At 43.5% G+C, this 17,352-nt stretch overlaps 2 protein-coding genes across 4 annotated transcripts; one reads left to right on the top strand and one right to left on the bottom strand.

Moving 5' to 3' along the window:
- The first annotated feature begins 463 nt into the window (after positions 1-463).
- ecsit (ECSIT signaling integrator) lies at positions 464-4,223 on the top strand. Its single transcript, XM_058624324.1, has 8 exons — positions 464-597; positions 1,106-1,276; positions 1,834-2,224; positions 2,342-2,565; positions 2,778-2,835; positions 3,329-3,471; positions 3,664-3,769; positions 3,906-4,223. Exons 2-8 carry the CDS (start codon positions 1,136-1,138, stop codon positions 4,193-4,195), a joined length of 1,353 nt encoding a protein of 450 aa, XP_058480307.1. The 5' UTR covers positions 464-597; positions 1,106-1,135; the 3' UTR covers positions 4,196-4,223.
- Positions 4,224-4,720: 497 nt separating this feature from the next.
- On the bottom strand, positions 4,721-16,211 carry si:dkey-28a3.2 (uncharacterized). Of its 3 annotated transcripts, none has more exons than XM_058624320.1 (8): positions 16,105-16,211; positions 11,651-15,002; positions 10,007-10,666; positions 8,810-8,851; positions 8,631-8,677; positions 8,494-8,546; positions 8,106-8,423; positions 4,721-7,813 (listed from the first exon to the last, which is right to left on the bottom strand). In XM_058624320.1, the coding sequence occupies exons 2-8, from the start codon at positions 14,813-14,815 to the stop codon at positions 7,794-7,796; spliced, it is 4,305 nt and encodes a 1,434-aa protein (XP_058480303.1). In that variant the 5' UTR covers positions 14,816-15,002; positions 16,105-16,211; the 3' UTR covers positions 4,721-7,793. The 3 variants fall into 3 exon arrangements, with proteins under 3 accessions (XP_058480303.1, XP_058480304.1, XP_058480306.1); XM_058624321.1 differs by lacking the exon at positions 16,105-16,211 and adding an exon at positions 15,630-15,736; XM_058624323.1 differs by lacking the exons at positions 4,721-7,813; positions 8,106-8,423; positions 8,494-8,546; positions 8,631-8,677; positions 8,810-8,851 and adding an exon at positions 8,914-9,557 and having other exon boundaries at positions 9,953-10,666.
- Positions 16,212-17,352: the final 1,141 nt, after the last annotated feature.

The raw sequence follows: 17,352 nt of genomic DNA on the forward strand, positions 1-17,352 counted from the left end.
CCATTTGTAAACTTTTTTCCCCCCAGCAGTGACAGTTTGTCAGGCGACACCACAGCTCAGCAGATCCGAGTAAATTAAATTAGCTTTCAGGCTGCATTGTTCCAAAGGATTTTGTCACCACCATGCGGCAGGCTCGTGTACTGCACCCACATCTGATAGGAGAAATCAAATGTACAACAATATTAATTGAATTTGACTTCCACCTCCTGCCAAGCACGTATAGGGTACATTTAATCTTATAAAATAGTACATCCATGTTTGAAGTCAGTCTTTGCTGATTAGTTTTGATTCAAACCTTGTGTAAACTTTGCATACAGTAGAAAATAATCTCCACGTTTAAACGTTTTAAGTTTGATTGAGCTAATGACATTTATAACAACTTACTACTGTACAGAGAAGGGGGGGGGGGGGGGGGGGTGGGGTTGCACGGAACTGTTTATTATTGCTGATGTGTGTTGTTTGGGGGAGGAAGCGGGTGTGCGCAGGACCAGGATGTTCTTAGGTTATTCAACATGGCGGCGTCCGTAGACAGCGTTCTCTGAAGGAGACTATTTTTCTTTTCTTTGTACATTCGTCGTTATTAATGTTCGGTTGTGGGTAAGTGATATATAGATATATACGGTATAACTCATCTATTACACAATATCTGTCCGTAGTAATAATCTGCCGGGAGACTTGTCTTGATAACCCCCTTTTCTACATGGCCAATGCGGAATCCCATTCAAAATTTTGCCATTTTAATGTTTCTCCACCTCTAAATAAATATTTCCTGGAGACAGAGGTTGACCGACTGAGGATTATTATGATTTAAGAGCCTTTCTTTATATCGGCTTGCATATAGTCATGATGTAAAATAGCCGGCATCTTTAGCGTGGACAAATTAAAAGAAGAGCATTAGAAAAAGATACACATAAGAATAAATAACAGAAAGACATAGAAATAATGCAATAAATAGATCCAAAAAATATAGTACTGTTACAAACCAAATAATAATAAAGTTTTATGTCAGCCAAACTACAAAAAGGCAGAATGAGGGGATTATAGTGTCTCTTACTTCAAAAGCAGAGAATATGGGATAATAATGATTTTTCCTTGCGTTGTTCAGTTCCCTGAAGGTCAGTGTGACTGTCTGACCATGAAGTCTGCCCGCTGCCTGCTCCACCTGCAATGTCTCAGACTACTGGACCGGTCAGCCAGGTCTGCAGCCCAGTGTGCTCCTCTGCTCCAGTCATCCTCCTCCAGTCAGCCCAGTGTGCTTCACAAGAACCAACATCAGGTACACGGTCTCCATGTATACATACTACTATCAACTCTGGCCAGTTTAAACTTACAAATAATCACACAAACATTACTGTGTACAGGAGTCTTGCTTTTTTGTGGGCCTTGCTGGTGCAAAATGATGATTTAACATCAGTCAAATTCTGTTCTCTTTGTTATTTTGAACAAAATAAGGTGTTTGAAAGTGTGTAGTGTGAAACCTAGTGTTTTAGCCATTTTGATATAAAATAAAAGGACAAACACAGGTGTTATATTATATTTCCTCTATTTTCTGGTTGTATTCTGAGAAAGAGATTGAGAAATAATTACATATGGTGATTATAACACTGCTAAAAAAGTCAAATGCATGCCTGATAAACAATGGTCAAACTTTAAAAAATGCTTTCTACCTACTCCCCTCTCCTTTCCCTGACCACTTGGTAGGATCTTATTTTTTCTACCAATATGTTTTTCAATAATTTGCATGTTTAAGCAGTGGTACAAGAAGGCGCAATGTGCTGTTTATGTTTCATGTACGTTTATAACATAGGATTAAAACTACCTTGTGTCCTGTAGTTGTTAAGGCAGTTCCACAGCAGCCCAGCATGGAGCAAGAGTCAGCCCACACCTGCCGACGACCACAAGAAGGACAAGTCTCTGGTCACGAATGACGACCTGTTCGAGCAAGTGGCCAAAGACGTCAAAGTCAAAGCCACGTTCAACAAGGTGGTGGACGTCTTCCTCAACAGGGATGTGAGGCGGCGGGGCCACGTGGAGTTTATCTACGCCGCACTGAAGAAGATGCCCGAGTTCGGCGTGGAGAGAGACCTCACGGTCTACAACAAGCTCCTGGATGTTTTCCCTAAAGAGGTGTTTGTGCCCAGGAACGCTGTCCAGCGAATGTTCAACCACTATCCTCGACAGCAGGAGTGTGGGGTGCAGCTACTGGAGCAGATGGAGGAATATGGTGGGTGTCTGTTACCTGGGAATATCCCTGGAATTCAACCCAGATGGGATGAATTCCGTATTGGGGAAATTTAGCAGCGACATCTTCTTTGCTTCATTTTAAATGGTTGTGTTTCAGGTGTCATGCCCAACGTGGAGACAAAAGTCCTGCTAGTCCAGATCTTCGGAAAGAAGGCTCACCCCGTAAGGAAGTACCAGAGAATGATGTACTGGATGCCCAAGTTCAAGCACGTGAACCCCTTCCCCGTCCCCGTGCAGCTGCCGGAAGACCCGGTGGATGTGGCTCGATTCGGCTTGGCTCGCATCGCCAACGACCTGGACGCGAAAGTTAACGTTTATCAGGTGCAACTGTCGTGTTTGACTTTGATGTTTGTAATTGACCACAATCAGAGGTTGGTTGGATCTAAAATACGCAAAAACATGTTAATATAAGGTGTGTTTCTCCTGGTGGGAGGGGACCAAACAAGGCAAGGAGTAGTACGTATGAGTGTAATAGCGTCATTGTCATCAATCAAATCATGTAATAATATCTCTTCCTTTGCTCCTCACACCAGCTGCCGTGTACAGATATAACAGAGACAGGAGAAGAGATAACAATTCCACATGTCGTAGGTATGGAACTGTTTTGTACACTGATTCAAACATTCTTGGAGGCATTATTTTTAGGTTCTTAAGTCTCTGATATCTTAAGATTATGTTCACCCAAGTTTTTTTATAGCTTTGTAACACAGTTACTCTCCCACACCAAAGTCCATAGAGAAAATCCAACAATTTAACGTCAAGGCACACGGGAGTTATTGATACATAAGTTCACATGCGTTATTTAGTGACACAAACTTGACAAAAGTGGCAGCAGGAGACCAGCAACTCCTGTGTCCCCACAAGTTAAAAACGCTGATTTTCTCTTTGGACGTTTGGAAATTTTATACGGTTGGTCTTTTTGTTAAATGGCTTAAATAAACACACAAGTTTAAAGCGGAAAGGAAACCACAGAACTAAGAATCAGGAAACTGCTTTTTTCCCCCTCTCTTCGTATCCATATATACTGTAAACCAGAACTCTACCTCATTGTCTTTTGTTGCTTTTCTTCCTGTGCTGACACCAGGGATCCAGAGCCCCAGCCAGATGGAGCTGCTGGCCAAGCACAACCCAAACAGGCCGGTGTTTGTCGAGGGCCCCTTCCCTCTGTGGCTGAGGCAGACGTGTGTGCACTACTACGTCCTCAGAGCTGACCCGCCTGAGGAGAAGGTGGGTAAAAACCGCATTATCCCCAATGTTAATGTTAAGAATAAGTTAGAATCCAAGAAGGAAAACCTGATTTCAGCTTCTGCAAGTCCATGACATCTGAAGAAAACGCTCAAATCATACAAACCTTGAGTTTAATCAGAGAGAGTTTGACGTTTTCTTCAGTTATTTGACACTGTTTCTGTCTCCACACAGGTAGAAGAGCCCTATGATCCAGAGCGGTCTCTGTACTACCCTCTGCAGTTGGACGTGGATTTTGGGCGTGACCTCGGAGACGAAGAGAACTTTGACGTCGAAGACTGTAAGAAATTTAATCATTTCAATGTCTAATGGTTCATTTTGTTGCCATACAAGATAAAAGATGGCCAACGTTTTTTAACTCTCACGGTCAGAATTGTGTAACAAAGCATCTGTGTGTGTGTGTGTTGTACATCCAGTGGACGAGGGCCCAGTCTTTGCCATGTGTATGACTGGTCGGGGAGACCAGGCCACGCTGAACCAGTGGATCTCCGGCCTCCAGGAGAACAACCCCATGCTGGGTCAAGTCCCCACTCTGTTTCGTGTGAACGCGGGGCCTCAGGAGCTGTCGGCGTCAGCTGATGCAGAGTCGGGGCAAGCCCACCGGCCTGACACAAAGACCCGGAGCGGGGAGAAGTTGCAGCGTGATGGAGAACCTGGGGTTATAGTGGAAGAGGAGCCACAGAGGAGGCAGGGCAGGAACCAGTGAATGGCAATTAAAGTCACATAAATCATGACATATACCTGTCTGTTAGAAGTTTTGCTGGTTAGGAACTGAACTACTGGGTCATTTAACAAAGTAACACACCAAGCAGAACCGGAGGAAACATGTGTTTCCAAAATCACAAGGGTCACACATTATTATGATGGGAAATTAAAATGTTTTTTTTGCTGACCATCCTGATGCATACTTCCTGCTGGAGGACATATGTATACCCTTGATATTTCACTGATTAAAGCTGCTCTAAGTGATGTTTTGTTGCTAACGTTAGCATTCTCCTCATCCATATGTCACTTTAAGAACATATTTGTTGAAAACGGCGCTAAAACTAAAAAAAATACAGTCTAATGGCGGGATAAAGTGGCAAACAAATTGTTTGCAGGCATAACTTTTAAGTACTAATCAGGTGCAGGGTAAATTTACTAAAATGTGAATAATGGCAACAAAAAGACTGCTGCTGTTCCACTGACTGATACAGAAAATTAGCCAATAAAACGATTTTGAAGAACAAACCCAAAGGTAGAAAAGGTTTATTACTTAAAAGGCATTTTAAACATTCCCTTTAAACTGGTAAACAAGTGAGTCAATTACATTCTCAGAAGGTAAATTAGCTTGGTCACCTCCATCTATTTACAGAGTTGTGGCTGTGCAGGCAGTTGAACCTCCACAGTCTTTGTGCTCAAACAGAAACATTTTCTTTTTTCTCTTACTATTCATAATCATTCCTCTTTAAAAACAAAAAAATACAACCATTGGAATGACTTCCAGAACTCTCTGACGCACAACAGTTCATCCATATTCTATTCATGCAGGAAATTCTGTTTTTTTTATCCCCAAAACTCACAAATGAGACATTTCTCTAACATGGAACTACCTATGGATATGAATAATGCATCATCAATAATCACGTTATACACGTCAATAAATAATAAATAAAAGTTGCACCAAGTCAAATAAAAGTCTTATCACCACTTTAGTATTTTGTGTATTTACAGTGCAGAGGACGCTGACTCTGACGTGAACAGCACAAGCCGAGGAAGTCGCTGTAAAAAAAATTGTCCGCATACAAAAAAATAATATCTATGTGCATGTTGTGTGTGAAGCGTCAGGTTTGAACAGCACTGTACTAAAGGCTTTCACATAGAAAAACCAGTGGAACAGTCCCAGATAACACACATGACCATTAGTGACTACTAAGATTCTAGAACGTACTCTGACCTGAATGAACATCTGCTTTAAGCACAGGAAAAACTTAACAAAAACCAGTTTTCTACTGTATTGAGCGTTTGATTTGTGTGCTGTATGTACAGGAGCTGTTCAAGGGGGTCTAAAACTCTGTTGAAACCCTGAAGCGTGAGTGCACTTCATGGTTCGTGCTAAAACATGCGGCAGCTAGCTCATGGCAAGGGCCCTGAATATGGGGTAAACTGTGATAGTGCGTTCCATTTACATCCAAAGTCACAAATGGGAGACGCTAACATGTCTTGGGCTAGCCATTGTTAGCAACGCCAGTCTAGATATTTTGCAAAAACAGCACAGCAAAATATCCATGGACTAAAGACGTGTGGCAGCCAATCATAGAACCCTACACAGAGGACTGCGAGGTTGCTAAAACTTTCCGACTTGGAACCCGGAAATTCCGACTTTGGACTACAACTAGAACACACCCACAGTTCGGGTGCTTTGAAGTGTGGTTGTACGAGTACTGAATGAGTGTTGACTGTGTGCTAGCGCGTGACGCAAAGGTTCGCTAACACAATATGGCTGCCAGTGGGGAAAACGATGGCAAGCCGTTTGAACATTCAATCGCTAGACAGGACATTAACTACCGATATCTGCAACTTCATTCTTACTAATCAATACTAAAGTTATAGATATCCGTTAATTCAGTTTTCAGGAGTAGGATTCAAACTACTTTTGCCATCTCCAATTCCAGTTTCAGGTATCTACAACATCATTTTGACTCGTCACAATTCATGTTCGAGATAACTGTAATTATCCTCAATTTATCTACATTGTCCGTTTAAAAGATCTTAAATGAAGTTTAAGATAGTCAGAATAAGGTTGTAGCCGTCTCGAAATTACAAAAAGTCAAAATGACATCACCGATATCAGTAAATGTAATTCCAGTCAGGCAAACTTGGCAATTAAGTGTGATAACGGCTTGACATAGAACACAGGGGGAAAACAGATTTCAGCTACTTCAAAATAACCTCACCTAATAGAGATTTTTTTTAATATACTCTTCATCTTGTTGTTAGACAGCCTTTTTCACCTGGTTTACAGACATCATGCAGTCTGGAAACATCACAAGTACTTAGAGATAAACATTTTGAGCCCACAAGGAGGTGCTTTGTTTCGTAAATTTGTGTTACTGACGTAAATCTGAACAAATGAATTCAGAAATAACACACTCGAACTAACAGATGAACACAAACTTTAGTTTTCCGTGTCGGACGTCAATAAAACCACATGACGAAATTAGCTGCGCTGAATCACTTTAAGGGGGTTGCCACAAAAATTGTGAAATAATTTGATCAGCTGTTTTTGGGGGTTTAAAATCTAAATTGACTGTACTTTTTATATAATTAATATCCATAACTATTGATAACTGATGATTCTGACTACAGCTATTAAAACACTCCTCAAATCCTGACACTGCATTTCTATAAAAAAAAATCCATTTAAAGGTTTTATGTACAACGACTGTACCCCAGTTTGCTAATATGTGCTAAACCCCACGCTGGGCTCAGTTTAGTTCCAATATTAGGCCTGAAAACAATTACACTTTTATGCAGAAAACTAATAATTTGGATAAAAGCATCTGCTAAATGATTAAATGTAAATGTTAAATGTACTAAATTAAACTATTTGTGTTCTAGTTTATCTGCTCTTCTGACAGTTACCTAAATATTTTTGGTTTGTGTGCAAATGTCATCATTTTTGTAATCGTTCTGACATTTTATGCACCGAACTACGTAATTAAAAGAGAACATTATTACCAGATTAATCAATAATAACAATTATTATTGCTTGCAGCCTTAATTTGAAAAACAAACAAAAAAGCATTGACGATACAGCTCACTGCTCTAACATTTAAGGTTTGCACAGAACAAAAGATAACCAAATTGGAAAGTTATGCACACTCATGTTTATAGAGTCTAACAGACTGCACTTCAAATCAGTGCAAAACATTGAAATAATGGAGCACATACATGGACCAAGAACTGAAGATAATAAGAATCAACTTAAGAGTTTTCTCCACTAAAAATGCATCTAGTCCTGCTTAACACAGCTGTTTTTCCATAATGTTAGACTCCTAATTAAATATTTTAAATATCGTTACAAAATCTCATCTGTGGCAGCTTCAGTATCCAAATGTCCAAACTGATTTTAAATAAACAATAAGCACAATCTTGTAAGGAAAATGAGGTAAAGCTGCGTTATATTACAAGGTGAGTTTCTACACAAGTGAACACGTGTATGATAATAATAAAAAAAAGAAGACAATAAATAAAAGAGGACAGATTCAGTGTGGGGGTTCTCTCCTGGTTCTTCAGTCGACTTCTGCAGTGACAGTCTCTGCTCATCTGTTCTCTTGTGTTTCTGCAAAACAAGTCAGACAGTTAAAGCAAATTTAAAACATGGCAAAATATATCTTTGGACTGGGACTCACGCAAATCTAAAGCTTGTGACATTCAAGTTTTATGTAATTATTCTAGTAGAATGTCAGTGTTATTATAAACAGATCTTCTCGCTGTATATATTTGTTGGTCCTGCACGCGTCACATGTGAAAAATAGGCAACACGTTGCATCATGAAATCATAAAATACTATGAATTCTAAATAGTAATCAGAAACAATATACAAAACACTATAAAAGGCTATGATAATGTACCTGTGAGGGAGCCGCTGTGCTGCTGGAGTTGGCTGGTGAAGAAACGTTCCCGCTGGGAAACCTGCTCGTCCCAGGCCTCCAGTATTCCCTGTCGGTCCCTGGCCTCCAGCGCCAGCGTGTCTGGGTGAGCGTCCTCAATGTGAGCCCTCACGCCCTCCAGGCTGTGAGAGTACTGCAGCTCCCCACACACCATGCACACCAGCAGCTGGTTGAGCGGGTCGTAGTCCATGAGGAAGCGGTTCCTCCACACCTCGTCGGAGACGGAGCCGTCGTCGCCGTCGTTGTGCTCGTAGTCGGGGAACAGAATCTCCGACTCATCTGTGAAGGAAGAGTCCGTTTCATACTTTGTAAAGTGAATCATTTGTAAAGTGAAGGGACGGAGCATTACCTTCTATAGACGTGTAATTTGGGAATGGAAATGATCCCATGTTCGCTGGAGAGCTGTGGAGGAAGGAGAACACTTAGATTCATCATTGTCCTTCATAAAGCTTGAAGCAGAGGAGTCGATCAATGCACATCACCCACCTCATTAGAGGTTCCGACTCAGAGGAGCTCACCCACTGACTGCAGTCCTACGGGGATCATTCACCAGAGAAAATTTTATTCACATGTGTGTCCACATTATTATTACAAATAATCTAATCTAATCTAATGACAGCTGAATTAAAAAAAAAAAAACTATATTAGTAGCATCTTTTCATTACCTGGGACTTGTCATAATCTGGTTCACGGTTCGCCATCACTTCCTAAAACAAACAAAACATTGATTGAATGATGGACACAAGGAAAAACTGACTTCAGCCACGAATGAAAAAGGTCCCCTAATAAAATATACACTTGCTCAAGGGTATATTGTCTTAAGAATATGTTCACTGTTAGTCAGCCTTAATCTAACAGGAAACTGGAGGTTTTTTTTAATACTTCCTAACAGTTTTCTCTCCCACACCAAAGTCCATAGAAAAAAATAAGCGTCTTAAGCTGGCAGGGACACGGGAGCTGCTCGTCCACTGCTGCCTTGTTTGGTTAGTTTGTGTCACTTGATTTCACACAGCAAAGTCGTTTTCTAACACAATTTAACGTGCTAATAAAAGGAGGCAGTGAATCAACAAGTCCTGGGTGCTATTGTGTAAAACCAATATTTTTCTCTAAAGGAATTTGGTGTACGGGAGAGCGCGGTTTATAAAGCGTAACAAACGTCAGTTTGCAGTCAAAAAAAGGCTGTCAAATGACAAAATAACGTTAGATTTAAGCAGCTGTTGATAAAATGCTTAATGTGTTTTTCCTTGTTCCCTCTGGCAGCTATATTTTACTGTGAGTATCTCACACAACCACATCATCCCTTTGAGGCTCATTTCTGTGTTGTGAAACATAACAGAACGACCAAAACTACATTCCCACGCGGGGATGAACTGTGTCATACCGTATTCTTCCAGTTTTCAGTGAGAATATGACCTGTGTCAGTCAGTCAGTCAGTCATCATCTACCGCTTTTATCCTCAGCCAGAGGGTCGCGGGGGGTGCTGTGCCAATCTCAGCTACATCGGGCGATAGGCGGGGTACACCCTGGACAGTTCGCCAGACCATCGCAGGGCCACACACAGATAGAGACAAACAACCATTCACTCTCACACTCACTCCTATGGTCAATTTGGAGTGTCCAATTTACCTATCCCCACATTGCATGTTTTTGGACTGTGGGAGGAAGCCAGAGTACCCGGAGAGAACCCACGCACACACAGGGAGAACATGCAAACTCCATGCAGAAAGGCCCTTGTTCCAACCGGGGCTCGAACCCGGGTCTTCTCGCTGCAAGGCGAGAGTGCTAACCACTACACCACTGTGTATGACCTGTGAGGTGTTTTAAATCCACAGAACCAGTTTTGTTGTTTTCTTTTTAAATACCTCTGTCACTAGCTCCTGTGACTGGATGATGGGCCTCCAGTTGTTGGCAGCTCTCCGCGGTGAGGCTCCCTTGAACTGAACGGCCTTCCTGGCTCTCTGCTCCTTCTTTTTGACCCTCCAGTACTCCCGCTTCCTCCTCAGAAAGTCCTCCTCAGGCTCCCCCGGGATGCGTTTTGGTGGAGCCATAGCACTTACAGATGCCAGTTTACAGGGAGATTGTATAATGCGTGAGGGGCTCGGAAGTTGAGGACAGGGGATTTTTAACGGACTGAGGGTGGGACCTTGAGGTTCAATGGGCTGCAGGTTGATGCTGGAGAGTGGGTTGTCCGGAGGCTTAAGAGTGGGGAGCGAGGGGGCCGTGTCTTCATCTGTGCTCGTAGACATCCACTCTTGAGAACATAACGAGGCTTGCTGCTTAGTTTCAGGAGCTCCCAAAGAGTCAGACATGATCTGCGAAGGACCAAAATCTTTGTTGTTCTGTTTACTTCTGAGTGAACAGGAAACACTAGTGAGTGGGTCAGGTGACTGACATGTTGTAGAGGTAGCGACCGGGACAGCAGGGACATGGGTATTTGCACCCAGAGAAGAAACGTGTTGGAGAGCTCGTTTTGATGGAGGATTTAAACCTCTAACAGAGTTGTTGGTAAAAGCACCTGGAACCTGAAAGACAATAACAGAGCAGAGGTTATAGTCTCAGTCAAAGGTCCCTAATTTTTTAAAGTTCATGGCTCCTTTCAACAACAAACATCTATCTGCCCTGAGGGAACTGGTCCAACGTGCTTCTCGCTTTAGCATATTAACATATGATTGGATCTCACTTTCTCCGTGCTCATTTTTGTTTTGCAAAATGATGTTTTTAACCAGACTGTACAGCGGTGTCTGTTGACAACGTGTTTTTATGCATCCTCTAACCAAATCGTCTCAATCAGCTCAAGTCCATCGAGTCCACACCAAAGTCCAGAGAGATAAGTCATTTTACACTACAGCAGACAGGAAGGTGTGTTTGACCCACTGCTGCCTCTATCAGTAAGTTCAAGTGCGTTTTTTATGACTTCAGTTTTCAAAAACGTTGTTTGGATTTACCTTAGTTACAAAACTTTGCAAATGAAAAAAAAAAAAACAGGAGCTCCCATGTCCCATGAGGTTAAAAATGCAGATTTCTCTCTGTGCACATTGGTGTAGGAGAGTGAGTAGTTTACCAACAACACAGACTTCTCTCTCCTGTCAGGAAAATGCTGTCCAACAGAAAAACAGATCTGTATGATCTGTTTTTCCTGGTGGTCATGTTTTTACTGAGGGCATTTTTGTACACATACAGGTTTCTAAGCCAATGGTTCTCGAAACCTTTTATACCACCTGAGAAAATATTGAGAAAGTAGGCTACAGCCTTTCACAGGAGGCAGATTTATTCCCAATAAGATAATGTGCTGTACACACTCGGGTCAAAATTCCTCAGCTTCACTCCAATCACATACCCTGGCATAAACAGTAGAACAGTATTTCTGATTTAGTACCACCAGAGGAATCTCATACCACAGTTTGAAAAACCTTGTCAAACTGTTTTTAGAATCAAAACAGAAATAATAAGGGATCTAAACTGTGCCTCACACTTTATCAAACCCCTAAGAAAACACGTCCCTATACCTGGATGTCCGTGTGGAAGGTCCGTCTGCTGAATTCTCCATGCCCATGCCTGTCCTTCTGCCGGGCCTTTGACCGCGCCCTCTGCTGCCGCTTCATCAGCTTCCAGTACTCCCTCTTCCTCTGCAGGCTGGTCAAGCCGGTCAAACCGCCATGCTCCGCCCCGAGACTGCTACACCTTTGTGCTGACGACTTGTTGCTCTTTTGACACCGCTCTTTAGCGTGCCGTTCGACGTGTTGCGCCTGCGGGTGTAGCTGAGCCGTGGCTATGTGGTGTAGCTTTGGCGGTTCTGGCGAGCAGCTCACCTTTTTGGAGCAAAGCCTCTGAGTTCTGCGTAGTGGAGATGGAACGCCAGATGCTTCCATGGAGGGGGTTACTATGAAGTTTGAAGGGGTTTGGGAGGAGTGTTCACAGGTGGGAGGCAGGATTTCCTCACTGGAGGCAGGAATAGGTGATGGTGTCTCACTAAATGGTGGCGACTCTTTGAAATGAGGACTTGGTGAATCTGCCTGTACCAAGGCGTCATTGTCTGGCTGCCAGCTTTTTATCTGCAATGTCAGGTCAGCAGCCAGAGGAGCCACTTCATCCTTTTCAAAAAACAGCTGAGGTAAAATTGGCTTCATCTCTTGCTCTGAAGGCTCTTCCTCCGTCTCGGTTTTGATATCCGTCGGCTCACATTCACTTTCCCTCACCGTGCTCAGCGATTCTTCCAGGAGTTTCTTCATGGAGGCCACAGCTAGCAGAGTGGTAGCCTGGCTTTCTGCACTCAAAGCTGGGTCAGAGTCTGGCTGGAGTGGTGGAGGTGGAGGTGGAGGTGGGGAGGTCGGGCAGTTGATGTCTGCGCAGATGGTTTGTTCTGGTTGAGAATGTAGGTCAACTTCTGGTACAGTCTCTTGTTTAATCTCGTTTGCATTTGGTGTAACAGGCACGCTGCTGACGGACAGAGGTCGTGCACTTCCTGTCGGGTTCGTAAGACGTCTGTTCAGATGCACAGTTGACGCTGCGAACTGCTTCTGCGCCCTCCTCCTCTGTAAGGCCGCGTTGACCCTCGCCTGTAAGACTCCCTGCTTCAGCCGCACCGCGCGAGCCGCTCGCTGCTCGCGCTTCTTTATCCTCCAGTACTCCCTCTTCTTTGCCATCCTCTCCTCCTCCGTTAGACTTGGATCCAGAGAGAGCGCCGACGGTGACACCGCCGTGCCACTGGAAATGGCCATTTTCATGACACAGCCATCGAGGTTGGACCCTGCAGCTAATCCTCCAGAAATTGCATTTCGAGAGGTTGTGGGACGAGTGAGTGTGAGCTGACCTACAGCTTGGTTTGGTAATGTTTGTGAATTAGGAGGCGTTGTGCTTCTGAGCGAAGTCCTTGGTCTGACTGACAATAATTTTGGAGGCTTGTTGACCGACTGTCCAGGAAGAGAGACTTTCACCTGAGGGGGCTGCTTAGTTCTGATGGGAACAATACCCCTTCTTTTAGTATTAGGGTGATATTGAGGTTGTGCAAATGGACTATTATTGGAACTAACATGAAGTTCTTTATTACTTGTATGTGCTGCCGTGTTGTGGTCCATCGGAGCCTGGGGAATTTTAATGGTCACTGTCCCGTCCTCTTCGATGAACCCTCCGATGGTCTCAGAGGCATCTGTGAGTGTGCTTCCTGCCGACTGTGCCAGCGCCCTGGCCCTCCTCATCTCCTCCAGAATACTCTGGTAGCGTTTCACTCTTCGCATCAGGGAGTCCTTCTCCTTCAAGCGAGATCTCATCTCCATCGACATCTTAGCGCGCTGCTCTCGTTTTTTAATCCGCCAGTACTCGCGCCGCTTGGCTATTATCTGCTCAGGTGTGTCATTGGGGTCAATCCTGGGAATATTTCTGGACGCAAAAACCGAGGTAAAGAATGGCGATTTACATCTCATGTTTCTTAGATTAAAGAAATTACGCTGGGCATCAATGAACCTCTGTCTAGGTGTTTTACATCGCACCATCCCTCGGCTGATATTAGACGGAGTGGTGTAACTTGGATACTTTCTCAGCAATTCCCCTGGCTTTTTCACAGATGTACCATCAGATGTAATTGTTGTCCTGTTCTCATTTGGATTCTGGACATTAACCTGCACATTTACAACCGCTAACCTCCCTGCCCCTGTTTGCAGTTTATAATTTTCTCTTTTTCCAGGTGTAAATGCAGCTTTGCCTCGAGTGGGACACTGTCTCTGACCTGCCGCTTTCAAAAACGGCTGAGATGAAAGATTTCGAAGTGGCAAAGCACCTGGGAGTCCTGTCTTTTGTGCCGTTTGCCTTAGCATCTCTGCTCCCAGCATCCTCTCTCTGGCTTTACCGAGCTGCGCTGCCAGCTTTGCTCTCTGTTCTCGCTTTTTGATCCGCCACTGCTCTCTGCGCTTGGCTGCCTTCTCCTCCTCAGTCTCTTCCAAAGGTTTGGAGTTGCAAACGCCTTCTGCTCTCTGTGAGGTGACCAAGGCACTCTGTGTTCCACTTTGAGGTGTTGCGTTTGCGTCTTCCGCTTTAACAAAGACGGGCTGGGTGTGTAGTGCATCTTCTTTTTTATGTTGCATGTTGGGAACGGATGTGCCCTGCATAGACACAAGTGGCTGAGGTGTTGTTTGGGCACAGCTACCATTGGTAAATCGGGTCGTTCTGACTGGAGGCACTGGAGAGTTTGTGTTCAGCTGGGTTTTAGTGGGAGTGGGTGAGGTAATGGCTTTGTTCACAGTCCGTCGCGTTGCTCGGCATTTCGCTGTGGCTGTGTCAGAACATGATGCTGGCATCTGAGTCAAGACTGTGTTGAGTGTCACTGGGTGCTGGATCCACTTTTTCTTTTGGATTTCAGCGGAATCACAGGGATTCTGAGATGCAGGAGTAGCACTGGCTGACGTATATAACTCTGCATTATTCCACACAGGAGGAGAGGGAGCAGCGAAGGATCCAGATAAACTGGAATTCACCACTGCAGGAGTATTTAGATGTCGCCGCTGTTCCCCTCGACTGCTTTGCGTTGACCTCCCTCTCCGGTCGGAGCGTCGAGCCCTCTGCTCTCGCTTCTTGGTTCTCCAGTATTCCCTCTTTTGCGCAAGTGTGGCGTCATCATATCGTGAGGCAGGCCGGTAGTGGTGGGGCGCTGCACCACCTTTGTCTTTTGCAGTTGGCATGCTATGGCCAGCTTGGTCTGCTCCTCAGTTCTTATCCAACAGCAATCAGTTCATCCGTTTAGTCCAATCTCCTTTGCTGCCATTGATAAATCACATGGTGTCCTCTTTTTATGATGTCGCTCGGGGTGTTTCCGCGTTGCTGAGCAGCTGCCAAGTCTGTCACACATCACATCGGTGAGCAGGTGTCCTGTGGAACAGAATAGAACAATGGTAAGCAGACGGTTTGGTATTTCTTCAGCTGACCACTGACCACTCCAGAGGTAACTACTGGGTGGTGAAGGCCAGGAAGTTAGCAAACAAAAATTTGACATCAAAGGTTTTAAAGTGCAGTTTTGTCGAGCCGGAAAGGATTTAATTCAACTATATATTGATTGTTGAGAGTGAACAATGTGATTTTCTCCCCTGCCTCAATAAAGCCTTATTCACACAGAAATTAGCAGGTATATCCGGGAGTTTGGAACCCAGGTAAACCTGCTAATATGAACCAAGGGCTAGTGTTTTTTTGGTTCAGTTTCATGTTGGGTCCATCAAGTCCTAATTGTCCAGGGCACTTGGTTAAATTCACACCACAAAGAAACCAACTACTGATATTTCACCTTCACCATGAAAACACCTCATGTCAATCACATTTCATGTTCGATTACTTGTTCTCTTCATTACTTTCACTATGATCACATTTTACAAACATCGTAGTCAAAACAGCAGTGTCCCGAGTCCCACTGTCTGTGTAAGATACGCCAGATGCAGACGAGGACAATGGACAAACACTGAAACGCCCTGTGCTCGACCACAACACTTGTAAACAGCGTTTTACCTCCACGTGAGGCAGACCACACTTTAAACGTTTAAATGCAGCGTCCATTTGTAGGAATGTGAGATATTTTTATGTCCACAGCAAATGACACGGACACGTCGCGCGTGCATTATAGGAGGAACAGGAAGCAGGAAGGAAGCGGAGTAGCACTGTCCCTTTAAATATGTCCCTTTTCTGTCTGTCGAGAGCCATTTTTCATCTTTTATTCAGGCTCTATTTCGTCGCAAACGCCGCAAATCGACTCGATAATACCGCATTTATGATTCGGCGCAGGAAAAAAGGGCACATGTAAGCGCAAGTGGCGCATTCAGCGATGTCTCTGTGAGCTGCACAATGGACATATACCTTCCCCCTGTTGTCCACACGGACTGTGCTGCTGCCGCCTGTCGAAAAAGACGCGACAAAACCCGCGCTTTACTGCCGCAAAGCAGGACGCCCGGTGACGCGTAGATGAAAAACATGCATTTATTTTTACCTTTTAGTTAGCACTAAGTTTCCGGGACAGTTTAGTGAGCAGCTGTGGACAAAATGTTGGTGCCAGGACACTGCAGCTACTTTCCTCCTGTCTGCCGTGCTGAGGCTGACAAGGCTCACAAAGTACCAGGATGTGGGACCTGGATGCTCTGTGTGTGTGTGCGTGCGTGCGTGCGTGTGCGTGTGTGTTTGTTCCTGTATGTGTATGTTTGTGAGGACCAAAAAAAAACGTATAAACCATAGGGAGTGAGGACATTTTGGAGAAAGTGTGGACATTTTGTCTCGTCCTTACAACTATAGTGGGCTTTTTGGGGGGTTTAAACCTGGTTTTAGGGTTAGGGTTAGGCATTTAGTTGTGATGAATGTGTAAGGGACTAGAGCAGTGTTCTCAAACATGTGGCGAGAGGGCCACATGCGGCCCCCCAATCGATTTAATATGGCCCACCACCAGTTTATAGACTAACTTTCATAAATATATTTTTTATATCTTGCCATACCAAAACAAACACTTTTATTTTGAAATTTGTAATATCGTAATTTCGATAAGATGCAATATTGTGGTATTATTATTTTTCACTTGACCTACCCCCTACTGACCAGACTAGACTTAGTGGCTCCCAGGTCATTTGAGTTTGAGACCCCTGGGATAGGGACCAGTAGTCCTCATGGACCATGGACCAAACCTGGTCCTACTGAGTATAGGTGGGGGGATAATCAAAACAGTGAAATATCGCGATATTTTGTGTGGCAATATTATATCACTGTTTTATCAAACATTTTTAGCATTTAGCACTAATGCTAAATGTTAAACTACATGGCGCCAAGTGCTCATTCTCACTAGAATTGTTGTGTGAGTTTATCACAATATATGATTTCACTAATACTAATACCATGATAATATCATACCGTGACTTAAATATTGCGACTTAGATATTGTGATAATATTACATTGTGACTTAAATATTGTGCTAATATCGTATTGTGACTTAAATATCATGATAATGTCATATCGTGGCTCAAATATCGCATCATCACTTAAATATTGTATAGTGACTTAAATATAGTGATAGTATCATATCGTGGTTTAAATATTGTGATAATATCATATATTGTGACTTAAATATCGTGATAGTATCATATCGTGACTATAATGTTGTGACTTAAATATCGTGATAGTATCATATTGTGACTTAAATATTGTGATAATATCATATCATGACTTAAATATTGTGATAATATCGTATTGTGA

Source organism: Solea solea, chromosome 3 (genome assembly GCF_958295425.1).
Source record: "Solea solea chromosome 3, fSolSol10.1, whole genome shotgun sequence".
NCBI lineage: Eukaryota > Metazoa > Chordata > Actinopteri > Pleuronectiformes > Soleidae > Solea > Solea solea.